General features: G+C 40.1%; 1 protein-coding gene across 2 annotated transcripts in view; it reads right to left on the reverse strand.

Moving 5' to 3' along the window:
- LOC105486492 (nucleolar protein 10) overlaps positions 1–14,044 on the reverse strand; it is a 114,639-nt gene that overhangs the window by 79,521 nt on the left and 21,074 nt on the right. For both annotated transcript variants that reach the window (XM_011749384.3, XM_011749383.3), the window contains exons 7-12: positions 13,489–13,554; positions 12,052–12,112; positions 10,517–10,602; positions 7,682–7,760; positions 5,899–6,048; positions 2,754–2,820 (exon numbers count right to left, since the gene is read on the reverse strand). In XM_011749384.3, coding sequence (XP_011747686.1) covers positions 2,754–2,820; positions 5,899–6,048; positions 7,682–7,760; positions 10,517–10,602; positions 12,052–12,112; positions 13,489–13,554 — 509 coding nt within the window. The remainder of the gene's footprint in view (positions 1–2,753; positions 2,821–5,898; positions 6,049–7,681; positions 7,761–10,516; positions 10,603–12,051; positions 12,113–13,488; positions 13,555–14,044) is intronic.

Genomic DNA, 14,044 nt, shown 5'->3' on the forward strand with positions numbered 1-14,044 from the left:
ACCCCTGCTCATCACCCTTACCTAGCCTCAGCTCCACCCGGTTTACTCACTTACCTACTTAGCCCAGACCCCAGTGCAGGTTATTTCAATACCCTAACTAGGACCCAGCATCCTCAGCTGCAATCTGTTCCTGAACTCACCAGAATTTTACTTTACTCCCATGATTATAATAAAATTCTCTCAACTACCACAGATGAAATGTAAATTATAAAGTCCAGTGTTTCTCATCTTTCTTGGGAGAGCAGTGTGTAATTAGAAACAGCATGGGCGGCTGGGCGCAGTGGCTCACGCCCGTAATCACAGGACTTAGGGAGGCCGAGGTAGGCAGATCACGAGGTCAGGAGTTCGAGACCAGCCTGACCAACATGGTGAAACCCTGTCTCTACAAAAAATACAAATATTAGCCGGGCGTGGTGGCGGGCGCCTGTAATCCCACCTACTTAGGAGGCTGAAGCAGGAGAATCGCTTGAATCCGGGAGGGGAAGGTTGCAGTGAGCCAAGATGGCACCACTGCACTCCAGCCTAGGGGACAGAGGGAGACTCTGTCTCAAAAAAAAAAAAAAAAAAAAAAAAAAAAAGAAAAACAGCATGGGCACCAGAATCAGGAAGGCTGGGTTCTAACTGAGGCTCTGCCACACACCACCTGGGTGACCAACCCTGAATGAATTACCCAATTTTTCTGACCCCTTAAGAGGTAAGAAAAAGCAGAAAGAAAGAAAACAGAAGGAATAAAAAGCCATGGACCACTGACTACACAGTTATAAAAGATGAAATAAGTTTGTATTATAGCATCCGTCATCCAGATTGATAACAGCAGCATGCAATCAAACTTAGTTTTTTCCTTCCTGCCCCAACGTCTGTAATCCTTAGTAGTTGCTGAGCAATGCCCACTGAATCTCTCCCATACTTCAACAACTGTGGGGCCTGGCACTGTCATTCTGTCCATTACTGCCCAGTTTCTCAGCTGGCTCCTCCCCATCATTCTCCCAAATGAACTGGCTCCTCCTCACTTCCTATCTCACTCCCGCTTTCCCTATCAGTCACTTCATTCATTCCCACCACTTCTGGGATAATGGCAAAACATTCTAACTACAGACCCACTTACACTGAGACCACATTTTCTACTGGACACCAGACATGCCTCCCAAGCACAAGTCTGCGGATCAATTCAGGGCTTGCCGCCTAAGAATCCACTGGGAAGTATGTTAAAAATACACATTTCTGGCCAGGCACGGTGGCTCACACCTATAGTCTCAGCATTTTGGGACGCAGAGGCAGGCAGATCACTTGAGGTCAGGAGTTCAAGATCAGCCTGGCCAACACGGTAAAATCCCGTTTCTACTAAAAATACAAAATTTAGCCAGGCATGGTGGTGGCATGTCCCTGTAGTCCCATCTACTTGGGAGGCTGAGGCATGAGAATCACTTGAACCTAGGAGGAAAAGGTTGCAATGAGCAGAGATCGTGCCACTGCACTCCAATCTGGGTGATAGAGCGAGACTCCATCTCAAAAAAAATAAAAAAAACAACAAAACACCCATTTCTAAGCCCTCTCCATAGATACTATGAGTCAGTACACCTAGCATAAGGTCAAGGGAGCTGTACCTTTAAAGCTGTGCAAATGATTTTGACGGGAAGCCAGACACTGCCAGATACTGCAACTGCCCATCACCTCCTAATCCTCACACGTTAGAAAAAGCAGCCATAATCTTTACAAACTTGCCCTCTCACCTGTGCTCCCCATCTCAGCTCAGAATATCAGTTACTTCTAGGTCACTTTTGTTCAAAACCAATCTACCCTTGGAACACGGGGTAGACCTGCCTCTGAAAGCACAGTCGGAACAAGTCCTCTCCGACTGCACACGGAGCCCAAGACATTCAGCACATCATGCCCAGCCCTCCACCACCCGCCACTCTCTGCCTCCCACTTCAGCCTTCCCAGAGCCACCACAGCTCAGGCACAGGACACTCCTCCCGGCCCCAACTGAGCCCTCTGTGCCCATCCTTTCTGGTCGTCTTGGACTGCTCTCCTACGAGAATCACCTCAGCTCCAACTCCACCTAACCAAACCTCACTCGGCGCTCCAGCTCAACGCAAAGCAAAACTTTCTCGCTGCTCTGCTCTCGGTGGTCAGGGTAAAAGCACTCTCTCTCCAGAAAGCTGTCAAAGTACTCTTTGCACAAACGTGATAGGATTTCTCACACTCTGCCTTACTTCCCTCCATCAGGATGATCTGGGCACCTCTGTCCTCAGAGTAGACACTGTTCTCATTTTTCTCCCATACTCTGAAATTTTTCACAGATTGGCCTTGAAAGCATTGTTAAATTTTGAAATCTAACATGTAAATTGCTGAATAGCATACAACGTAGAATTTATAAAACCTGTGGTTTCATGAGCCATCTGTGTATTATCAGGCAATCTAGCTTTCTCCAAATCTCTGCCCTCAATTTCCACACACTATTACTAATCACATAAAAGAGCTAAAGAGCACACCAAAATAGCACTTCACCTGCCTCCTACCTGTATGCTGTTACCACTTTCCACTAATAGCTGGGCGGGCTGAGCACTGAGTCATTAAGAGTGCCATTTTCTGAATCATCGACACCACTTCCTGCTCTTAATTCTTCTAAGTTAAATATCCAAGAATTGTGCTGACAAAGCCAAATTCTATCTTAAGAAATAAAATGGGTTTAAAACCTAAAAAAGTATAGCCTTTTTATTTGTCTCACTGAATGTTCACTACAGAATGCATACCTGAGTTGGGGTAGAGACAAACATCATTAAGGTCATGCTCTGGCTCCAAGGAAGTAAATATCTTTCCCTAAAAATAGCAAGCAAAAATGAATTATTAAAGGTTAAAGGACAACAACTTTTGGCAATGTCAAATAAACTGAAGCTGTAACTCAACCATCTACTCCTATGTAAATAAATAAAATAGCCTAATTCAAATACAAAATTTAAATTCTTAAAAATCTTAGAGAATTTATCTTATCAATTTATCAAAAAATCCCATTTTATAGATGAAGAAACAGGCCTAGGGAGGAGAAGTGACCTGTCCAAAAAAAAAAAAAGAAAAATTGCAACATTTTAAAGATAATGTCAACATGGGAAGAAAAGATGAAGTTTAAAATATGCATCAACTTAAAAAAAAATATTTCATAATCTGTGAAGCGTACCCAGTTTAACTTGTATTGAAAGAAATCAGAGGACGGCTGGGAGCTGTGGCTCACACCTGTAATACCAGCACTTTGGGAGGCTGAGATGTGTAGATCACTTGACGTCAGGAGTTCAAGACCAGCCTAACCAATATGGTGAAACCCGACTCTACTAAAAATACAAAAATTAGCCAGGCATGGTGGCCTGGGATCTAGTAATCCCAGCTACTAGAGAGACTGAGGCAGGAGAATTGCTTGAACCCAGGAGATGGAGATTGTAGTCAGCCAAGATAGCATGACTGCACTCCAGCCTCGGGTGACAGAGTGAGACTCCATCTCAAAAAAAAAAAAGAAAGAAATCAGAGGAGAGAGATGGCCAGCATGGAAAATGAGGACAACACTGCCATGCCTGCACCGCAAGTTTTCGAGGAGGATCAAGTGAGACAACGGATATAGAAAACAAAATGAAATCCTACAAATACTTAAGCGTTAGTTACTCTGTAGTTAGGGCTAAACCATTTCTATTTTAAGTGTTGGGGGAAGAGTGTTCTATCTTTCAAAAATTAAGAGAAGGAAAGTAAAAGAAAAAGATGCTAAGAAGGTGGGTGTGGAAAAAGATGATGAGAAAGATAAACAAGGTAAGCAAGTCAGGCAAAACCAAGTAATGTGGGTGTTAGTCAAGAGGAAGTCTTTAGTCATAAGAAACAAAAAAAATGCCAAAATAAAATTTACTGTAGCAATTACAGTGTGATGATTTCAAGAAGTGATGTTGAAAATTGCTGCCAGCTCTTGCATTTGTAACTCATTATGAGAAGTCTGACACTAGGATGGACTGAGTGCCCACGGCAAAAAAGAGCAGTGTCAGAGCACAGACAAGATGGTTTGTGTCCAATGAAGAACACAGCCAAGTCCTACCCCAAGACTAACAGTGAGACTCACACAGCTGCCTCCCGTTCTTCTCAAGTTCCCACTGAAAGAGGAAGGAAAAGCGGGGAAACCAGGAAGCGAGGGGAAAGGAATTAGAATGGTACAGAACAACAATGACAAAAAGGTGTCAAAGGTGATACTAATCCACACATTGGAAACTACGCAGAAGTTAAAGGGTATGGAAAGACACATCCAGATTGGTAATAGTCTTTCCCTTAGGCTGGATGAAAGCCAGGTCAAGGATAAATAACTTCTACTTTACCACTGTTTTATGAATTTTTAAGAATAAAAACACAAGCATTTGCAGTATTAAAAATAAATATTGTTTTAATGCCAATTAGTTTGAATTGCCAGAAAAACAGCAGAGAAAGGTCGGGTCTAAGATCACGAATCATCCTTAAAAAAGCCCTCAATATCCTCCAAACTCAAAGCCAGCAAAGCAGACAGCACAGACACTTCCCTGGGCAATCATCAGGGTAATTCTTCCAAGAATTTAGACAGACTGAAAGCCTGTCTTTTTCTTTATGTTCTTCTCTGTAACATAAACAAAGTCACCAGAACTTATGAGGTGACGGCCTCAGGGATGTAGAACACACGTCTGGTCTCCAGGAGAGATCCAGAGAAAAAAGGAAAATAAGCCAAGGAAGACCCATACTTCAGGAATTAACAAAATGAAATTTAAACAACCAAAGTAACAGCCTAGAAAGCCAGAGACTCAACAGGCAGCTGAACTGTGAGGGGCTGTCTGTAGCATGTGTGCCTGAGCACAGGCAGCCCCCACGGAATAGACTGGCACTTGCACTGAGGCACGAACTGCTGAGGCTGGTGGACCGTTCACCCAACTTCATCACAAATAAGTTTTTAAAAGTGATCTGTTTTTAAACTAAGAATGCTAAGTTTCTAATGAATTAAACGCAAAGAACTCTTAAAAGCATAGCTATACTGAATGCATTTTTCCCATTGATTTGATGAACTTTCTACTATTCTCTCAAAATACTCCGGTTTTAAAATGAAAAATGAAAAACAGAAGACAGATTAAAACCAGCAATACAGGATTTTGTTACATTTCAAACGACATTTAGAGCTGAGGAAAAGGAACATCAAAATATTCTTAAGAAATATAGCTTTTAAGGCCAGATGTGGTGGCTCACGCCTGTAATCCCAACACTTTAGGAGGTCGAGGCAGGCAGGATCATTTGAGGCCGGGAGTTCAAGACCAGCATGGCCAACAAGATGAAACCTCATCGCTACTAAAAATACAAAAATTAGCCGGGCATGGTGGCACAAGCCTGTAATCCCAGCTACTCCAAGGCTAAGCCATGAGAATTGCTTGAAACCAGGAGGCTGAAGTTACAGTGAGCTGAGATCACAGCACTGCATTCCAGCCTGGGCAACAGAGCAAAACTCTGTTTCAAAAAAAAGGAAAAGTATAAATTTGAGATATGTAACAACACAAACATGCATGGAAGGATAATTAGTGGCTCTTAAAACTTTTCCTACATCTGTGAGGGAATCTTGATATCTAGGGGGTTTCTCAGGTCATGGATCAACTTTTTTAAACCATGATTTTCTCTCCACCTAACTTAACATCTAAAATGGATGGCAGTTCTAGATAATCAGGAAAATTTCTTAACAGAAAGAAAGCAATCATGAGTATCTTATCTATCCAAAAGTAACTGCCCTCCCACTAAGTTCCCAAATGGATATTCAGTATCTCTTTCTCAACAACCCACATAAAAAAAAGGCAATGGAGAGGAAAGGATCATTCGGAACACCTGCAAATAAAGAAGCAAGTAATTTCAACCAAAAATACATACGGAGTTCTTATTCCACATCTTGATAATTCGAGAGTCAGCAGACAAAATCAGATCTAATGAATCCTGGAAATGAACGGACTTAATGGGCAGCCCATACTGGTGATCTTTAACTAGCAATGGCTTATCAGATCGAAGGTCATATAATAAAACCTGAAAAAAAAAATCAAAACCAAGTTATTTCTGTTTAAACAAACTAGACATTTTATCTTCAAACGAAATATTTATAAGTGAGAATAATGGCAGCCATTTTCTTCATTACTTTGTTATGAACACAATGAACACCCTTATTCAAGATGTTGAGATTTGAGATTCTCTCCAGAAAGATCTCTTAAATAATCCTTAAAGTATACATTTTATGAATTCAACCCCAAGGGTAATTTTTAAGAGTACTGAACATACTAAGAAAGGAACAAAAAATGAAGGCCGGGCGCGGTGGCTCAAGCCTGTAATCCCAGCACTCTGGGAGGCCGAGGCGGGCGGATCACGAGGTCAGGAGATCGAGACCATCCTGGCTAACACAGTGAAACCCCGTCTCTACTAAAAAAAAATACAAAAAACTAGCCAGGCGAGGTGGCGGGCGCCTGTAGTCCCAGCTATTCGGGAGGCTGAGGCAGGAGAATGGCGTAAACCCGGGAGGCGGAGCTTGCAGTGAGCTGAGATCCGGCCACTGCACTCCAGCCCGGGCGACAGAGCGAGACTCCGTCTCAAAAAAAAAAAAAAAAAAAAAAGAAAGGAACAAAAAATGAAATCCCATAAGAATTTGTTTAATTTGTTCAACAAATACATACTGAGGGCCTACATACCAGGCAGTGTCATAGCAACAGATATAAACAAAAATGAAAGACGTAATTAGCAACAGTCCTAGTAGATTCAAGACAGGTAGTGGTAGCAAGGCTATGACTTCTTGGGAGAAGGAGAAATCTCTTTGGACCCCTGTCATTAGGGGCAAGGAAGCCTGGGGAAGCTCCCCTAGGATTAAGTCCCAGGTGACAGATCCCCTCCAGCCCATGATGACAGAGAAAGTTAATCTTCCAAGGCAGGGTTTCAGACCTCTTGCAGGGGGAGGCAAGTGTACAGGCTCTACCTTGAAGGAAAGAAAGAAGTACTCCTCGGACTAGCACTGCTAATGCATGTTCTGCTGACCACTCATGGCATGGGCTATAGTTAATGATGCTATGTTTAAAAAACAAAAAAAGCCTCCTTGAACACACGAATTTTGGAAATACTTATTAAACATATTTCTTGTCTGCAAGAATTCCTCAGTGCCTTTATTTAAAAAGCACTGAAATCCACTGTGAATCTTTAAGAGTAGAAGTCTGGCAGACTCCCAAGACTGTCTGACCACAGAATTCTGTTCCATAGACTCTGAGAAATGCTGTTCCAAACCACTAATGAGAGTACTTATGGCCAGGCCCAGTGGCTCACGCCTGTAATCCCCACACTTTGTGAGGCTGAGGTGGGAGGATCGCCTGAGCCCAGGAATTCAAGACCAGCTTGGGCAACACAGTGAGACCCTGTCTCTACAAAAAGTCAAAAACTTAGCCAGGTGTGGTGGTGCAGGCCTATCCCACTGCAGCTCCAAGTCCACAGCACCACAGACTGACCAAGGCAAGAGTCAAGATTTCTCAAGGTGCTAGAAGAATCCAGCATTAAGGCATACCCCCTGCTCTGGCTAAAATAGTATGGCCTCGTTTTGTGTTCCTATAGTATATTTCTCATGACACATACACACATCACTGAAATAAAAACTTAGATGTGAAGTTTCCAAATTAAACATATTTACCTGCCCTGTGGATGTTCCAACTGCCATGGTCAAGGCACCATTAAATTTCAAAGCAGAGATTGTTGGTAAATTGTTTATCCTGAAAAGCAAAATATTCATGCTTCATGAATATATGGCCAAACCTCCTTCCAAGTAACAAGTTCATTATTAATCTTCACTTCAAATCTAATGGAGGAAAATCACATTTCTAGCCTTCTGTTTAAAAGGTAACTGCAGCCTGGTAAGATGACTCACACCTGTAATCCCAGCATTTTGGGAGGCTGAGGTGGGAAGATTTCTTGAGGCCAGGAATTCAAGACCAGCCTGGGCGACACAGTGAGACACCATCTCTACAAAAAATAAATAAAAAAAAAAAAGCCAGTTGTGGTGACACACACCTGTTGTCCCAGCTGTTTGGGTAGCTGAGGCAAGAGACTGCTTGAGCCTGGGAGGTCGAGGCTGCAGTGAGCTGTTATTATTCCACTGTGCTCCAACTGGGACAACAGAGCAAGACCCTATCTCAAAAATAATAAGTAAATGGTAATTGTATTCAAACTTTCATAATCAAAATAAAATTACACTTTATATACAAAATGTAATCTACTTCTTTCTTCCATTTTAATTAAGCCAGAATAAGGTATTTACAGAAACATCCCCTTTTATATTTAAGAAGAAATAATTTTGTTTGGATACGGGTACACCATTTCCACTTTAAAATTAGCCAAGCTCAGCTAAAACAAAAGACTAATCCTCAAATGGGGACCCCAGAGCCTCTGAAAGTACCAAAGACAGAGGGAATGCTATGGCCACAACTCTAGAATATGCTTCTCAAATACCAATCAAGCCAATCAGCAGCAAAAGCAATGATCTCCAGTGGAAAGAGTGCTAGGCGATGAGTCAGATGTGGACAATATTGCTATCAATCCCATCGTCCACATGCCCTTGGCCCAGGACCTAGAGTCCTGGCTGTCGGCTCTTGTCATCATCAGATCTCTTCTGCCACCTAGAGCTTGAGCCTGTAACTGCACTGGGGCACCTATGGGAACCTTGAAGCCTCTTATCTACAGCTACTTTAGTCACTCGCTCTTCAAAGTACACTCAATCATTTCTTTCAGTACAGTGATAGATTTCTCTACTTATTCTTTTATCATTTTCTTCATATGCATTTTTTTGGAGACAGGGTTTCACTCCTGTCGCCCAGATTGGAGTGCAGTGGCATGATCTCAACTCACTGCAACCTCCACCTTCCGGTTCAAGCAATTCTCCTGCTTCAGCCTCCCAAGCAGCTGGGACTACAGGTGTGCGACACCACTCAAAGCTGATTTTTGTATTTTTTTTGTAGAGATGGGTTTTCACCATGTTGCCCAGGCTAGTACTGAACTCCTGACCTCAAGTGATCCACCCGCCTTGGCCTCCCAAACTGCTGGGATTACAGGTGTCAGCCACCGCACCTGGCCCATATATGGTATCGAGTTTTACAATTTTTGTTGTTATAAGAATGTTTTTCCATTTATAACCTTTCTAGCCGGATAGTGCTAATAAATAACAAGGTCACTGATTTTTGCACATTTTATAACCAATTTATTTAACTGTTATATTAGTTCTTATAGATTTTCAGTTATTCTCCTGAGTTTCCCAGGCACAGAAACTTATGTCATCTGGAAATGGCAGCCTGCTTCCCCTATCTTATTACCTTCTCATATTGTGTTGGTTCCACCTAGAACTGACAGCTTCTAAGGTTTGTAGGTAAAACAAAAACAAAAAAACTAAGCATTAAAAAAAATAAAATAAAATTACCTAAAATCGAATCAGAAAAAAACCCCTAGTTTTAACATTCTGGTATACACCCAGGCTTCTTCCTGTGATTATGCTTGTGTTCACTGTTTTTCTGGTAACAAGGTGGCAACACTCTATAGGCAACGGTATGGTTTGCTTTTCCACTCACAGGCACGTTTGGACCACCCTTCCCCAGTAACAAATATGCTTCTGCAACATAATTCTTAAAGGCTGAATAACAGGTATGCCATTGATGAGTATTTTGTTCATCTGTAAAATAAGTATAATAACAGTGCCTATAGCAAAGGGCTGTCATATTAAATAAGTTAATATATGTAAAGAACTTAGACCCAGTACCTGGCAAATAGAAAGCACTATCTGTTAGCTATTATTTCTGCTAAGCTTCATTTAATCAATATCTGCAGGTTCTTTCTAAGACTTATTGTTGGCAGGGCTGTGATGGACTGTCCAGGCTGAGGAGAGTGAGCAAATGCATGCTCTGGGCACATGGGCAGACATTTAACTTGAGCTTATGTTTTCTGTAGGGCAATTTAGCAATGTACCAAAAACCTTCAAAACATATATGCTATTTACTCCAGAAATTCAGGTTCTAGGTATCTTTTCTTAGGAAATATCATAAAACTGTAAATGGATGTATAATAGTGAAAACTCTTCTGGTTGTTTTAAATGTAGGAATTAGGGAAACAGGAACAAGAAAATATTAAAAAAACACTTGCTTCCTTCCACCTTAGAATTCAAAGCACACCTCTGTGGAGTTTGTGGTGGACTCCCAGTTCTATCACTAGATCCTACAAAATCAGAATATAAATTCCTGCAGTGTAATTGTTTTAATAAAATTCTACAGCAACTAAAGAAACAAGACCTTCTGTACAGTATTTGGAAAGAAATTCTATCTGGCTTACTCACTAGTGAGCTTTCACAGGAGAGGATTTTTATGAAAACCAATCATGGAAAGTACAATTTCAGATACCCTTTAGCAATTTATTTGAATTTAATACAGATACATTACTGAAATCAAAAGTTGATGAAAACTGACATTGCAAATTAATTTCTACTTACTCTGAATCTGCTGTGACACTGTTTAAGGCGCAGTCTAACAGACCAACTCTATTTCGAGTTCTTGGGTCCCAGCACTCCACTCTACCCTACGCAAATGAAAAACAATTTAAAATAAAAGCTGTAGAAGGCCAGACACAGTGGCTCACGCTTGCAATCCCAGCACTTTGGGAGGCTGAGGCGGGCTGATCACCTGAGGCCAGGAGTTCGAGACCCAGTCTGACTAACATGGCGAAACCCTGTTTCTACCAAAAATACAAAAAATTAGCCAGGTATGTGGCACACACCTGTAATCCCAGCAACTCGGGAGGCTGAGGCAGAAGAACTGCTTGAACCCAGGAGGCGGAGGTTGCAGAGAGCCGAGATTGCGCCACTGCACACCAGCCTGGGCAACAGAGTGAGACTCTGTCTCAAAAAAAAAAAAAAAAAAAAAAAAGGCTGTAGAATAAAAATTAAATAAATAAAATCTGCTACTAGGAAATCCTTAAAACACATACAAAAATAAACCTAATTAACATTGTTTATTTCATAGAAAGTAAAAGTTTAACTGTTTACCTTATAACCTTTTTAGTACTGTTTAAGTGTTTTAACATGAGCTGAATTTCTTTCAAATTACAAAAAAAAAAAAACCCAAAAATACCAGAATAAAACAGTCCAAAATGCAATGCATAATCTTGACTGGAACTTGGATTGGATGGAGGGGCAAGGAGAACCGTGCTGAAGGACATCTTGGTATAACTGGGAAAATTTTTAAATTTAAAATGATTGTATCAATGTTAACTACTTAATATATATTATTGCACCAATATTAAATTTATTAGTAATGATAACGATACATATATGACTTTATAGGAGAAAGTCCTTATTTTTAAGAAATCCATTTTAAAGTATTTAGGGAAGAAATATCATCTCTGCAACTTATTTTCAAATGGTTCAAAAAACATTTTTAATATATGTACATTTTTATAGGAAAAGAAAATGCAAAATATATATGTTATCACTAAACTTTTACAAAGATGTGAACTCTTTAAAAATAAAAAGCTGGGGAAAATTTTTTTTTTTTTAATGAAAAAAATAATCCCGGCCAGGCACGCTGGCTCACTCCTGTAATCCCAGCACTTTGGGAGGCCAAGGCAGGTGGATCACCTGGGGTCAGGAGTTCGAGACCAGACTGGCCAACATGGCGAAACCCCATCTCTACTAAAAATACAAAAACTAGCCAGGCATGGTTGTGCGTGCCTATAATCCCAGCTACTAGGAGGGCTGAGGCAGCAGGATCACTTGAATCTGGGAGGCGGAGGTTGCAATGAGTGGAGATGGTGCCACTGCACTCCAGCCTGGGTGACAGAGCGAGACTTTGTGTCGAAAAAAATAAATAAATATATACATACACACACATACATACATACATATACATATATATATAAGCTATCACCTCATTATCCTGCTCTAAGGAATCAAGCAACTCAGTCTTTAAATAAAAAGTCCAATCAAATATAAAACAAATATTCTAAAAAATAAAGTCAATATATGCTTACCTCTATGGTTCCTGTGGCAAACAAGCCATGCACTGAATTTATGTCACAAACATTATTCTCCCTAACACAGGAAAGCAGTAAGAGAGAAAGTATTAGTTAGCAGCTACTTTAGCGGGGAAGGAATATTAAATAAATAAACAGTCAACCCAAATTCTGGGAAGAAAGAAGACACACAGATTCTCTCTCACTAATCTGCAAATGGAAAACACCAAGGTTTGAAAGGGTTAAGTGGTTGGCTCACAGTCACTGGAGTTTCTGATCCCCAGGGTGACACTCTACCTGCTAGGTGACAAACGAGGAGGGACTTCCTTCTGAAATACTATTCCACTACCATGAGAAGAAAGGGTCACTCTATTTTTTCAAGGTATTTTCTTCCAAGGCAGGTAACATTCTTAAAAGAACACACGCTATCACCATGACAATCCTGAGCCTTGACAAGCTTCTCCTGGGTACATCACTCTGAGTCTCATTTTCTTTCTCTATAAAATGGATATTTCACCTACCTCAGGGGGTTGTTATGGGGATTAAATGAAAAAGACAGCAAAGTGTTCAGCAGTGCCTGGGGTACAGAGGACTCTCAATATAATGCATTGTGAAGTTACTACTACAAGTTTTTAAAAATAAAAATAAAAGCATTTCTAGCCAATGTGAAATAAAGAAAATTGGAGTTAACTTGGTTCTTATTATCACAACATGTTCGTCTAACCTTTAAAAATCCTCTCAAAGCACTAAGAAAAATTCAGCAAGCTCTTCATATACACAATGAGAAGTAATCCAGCTTCTACTCTTGACTAGTTGTGTGGCCTTGGGCAAACTACTTACCTCTCTGAGCCTCAGCTGCCCTATCTGTAAAATGGTACTTACCATATAAATCTGTTCTAAGTTTAAAATGAGTTAATAAAAGTAAAATGACTGAATAACACCTGGCACAAAGTAAGTGCTTTCCTACTGAGTTTATCGCTATTATTTGTTGTGATGATGACGATGATGGATTCATTCCTAAAAACTCTTAATGCATAATACGTATGTGCAGACTATAATGTATGATAAAAGGAAACTTTAAAAACCTTAAATGTCCGCTAGCAAAGCATAAAAATTGAAAAATGGCACTCCAAATTAATTCAAAATTTCTCCACAGGAGAAAATATCACAAAACAAAACCATGAATGTAAATTTAAAGAACACTGCAAGTCATAATAATAAACTATTTTTAACTGACTTAAATTTGAGTATATGAAAAAATGCTTTAATTTTGAAAGTAATCACCGATCTTTCGGTGGATTTTTTGTTTAAGAATAAATTCAACAGCACTTTTTAACTAAGTTGCTGGGAGTTTTGCTTAATTGCAGTATTTTATGTTACTTGTTAACAAACTGAGCATCTGGCTCCACCTCCTGGTCAAAATGTATATAGCAGTATTACTAAACCAATACTCACGCAGCATCAGTTTGTAGAGGATTCAGGTATCGTCCTTGTTCTAAGTTTAACCTATAAACTTCAGAACTGTAAAGTAATAAAGAAAGTCAAAAACCTGCTAAACTACAATGAAACTTTAAGTAAATATAAATTTTATAAATATATATCACTCATAAGCCATCACTTTTTATAAAACTGATACAAAAATGTATTCTAAATCTGAAAAATATTCACTTTATGAATTTGTTCACGTATAAAAGTGATTTAAACCATTCACATGCCAAGAAAATACTAAGTCATTACGTAGTATACTATTTACAAATAAGATGGAGAATACAAGATCCAAAAGTACACGTAATGTATCTACATATGTATATAAGAAAGGACTAGAAGGAAACATATTAAGGATTGTCTCTGGGTGGTATAATTATGGCTGAATTTTTTCTTTTTTTTTGGGTGGAGTTTTGCTCTTGTTGTCCAGGTTGAAGTGCAACAGGGCAGTCTCAGCTCACAGGCGCCCATCACTACACTCAGCTAATTTTTTGTATTTTTAGTAGACACAGGGTTTCACCATGTT

The sequence above is a fragment of the Macaca nemestrina genome, chromosome 13 (assembly GCF_043159975.1).
Source record: "Macaca nemestrina isolate mMacNem1 chromosome 13, mMacNem.hap1, whole genome shotgun sequence".
Lineage (NCBI taxonomy): Eukaryota > Metazoa > Chordata > Mammalia > Primates > Cercopithecidae > Macaca > Macaca nemestrina.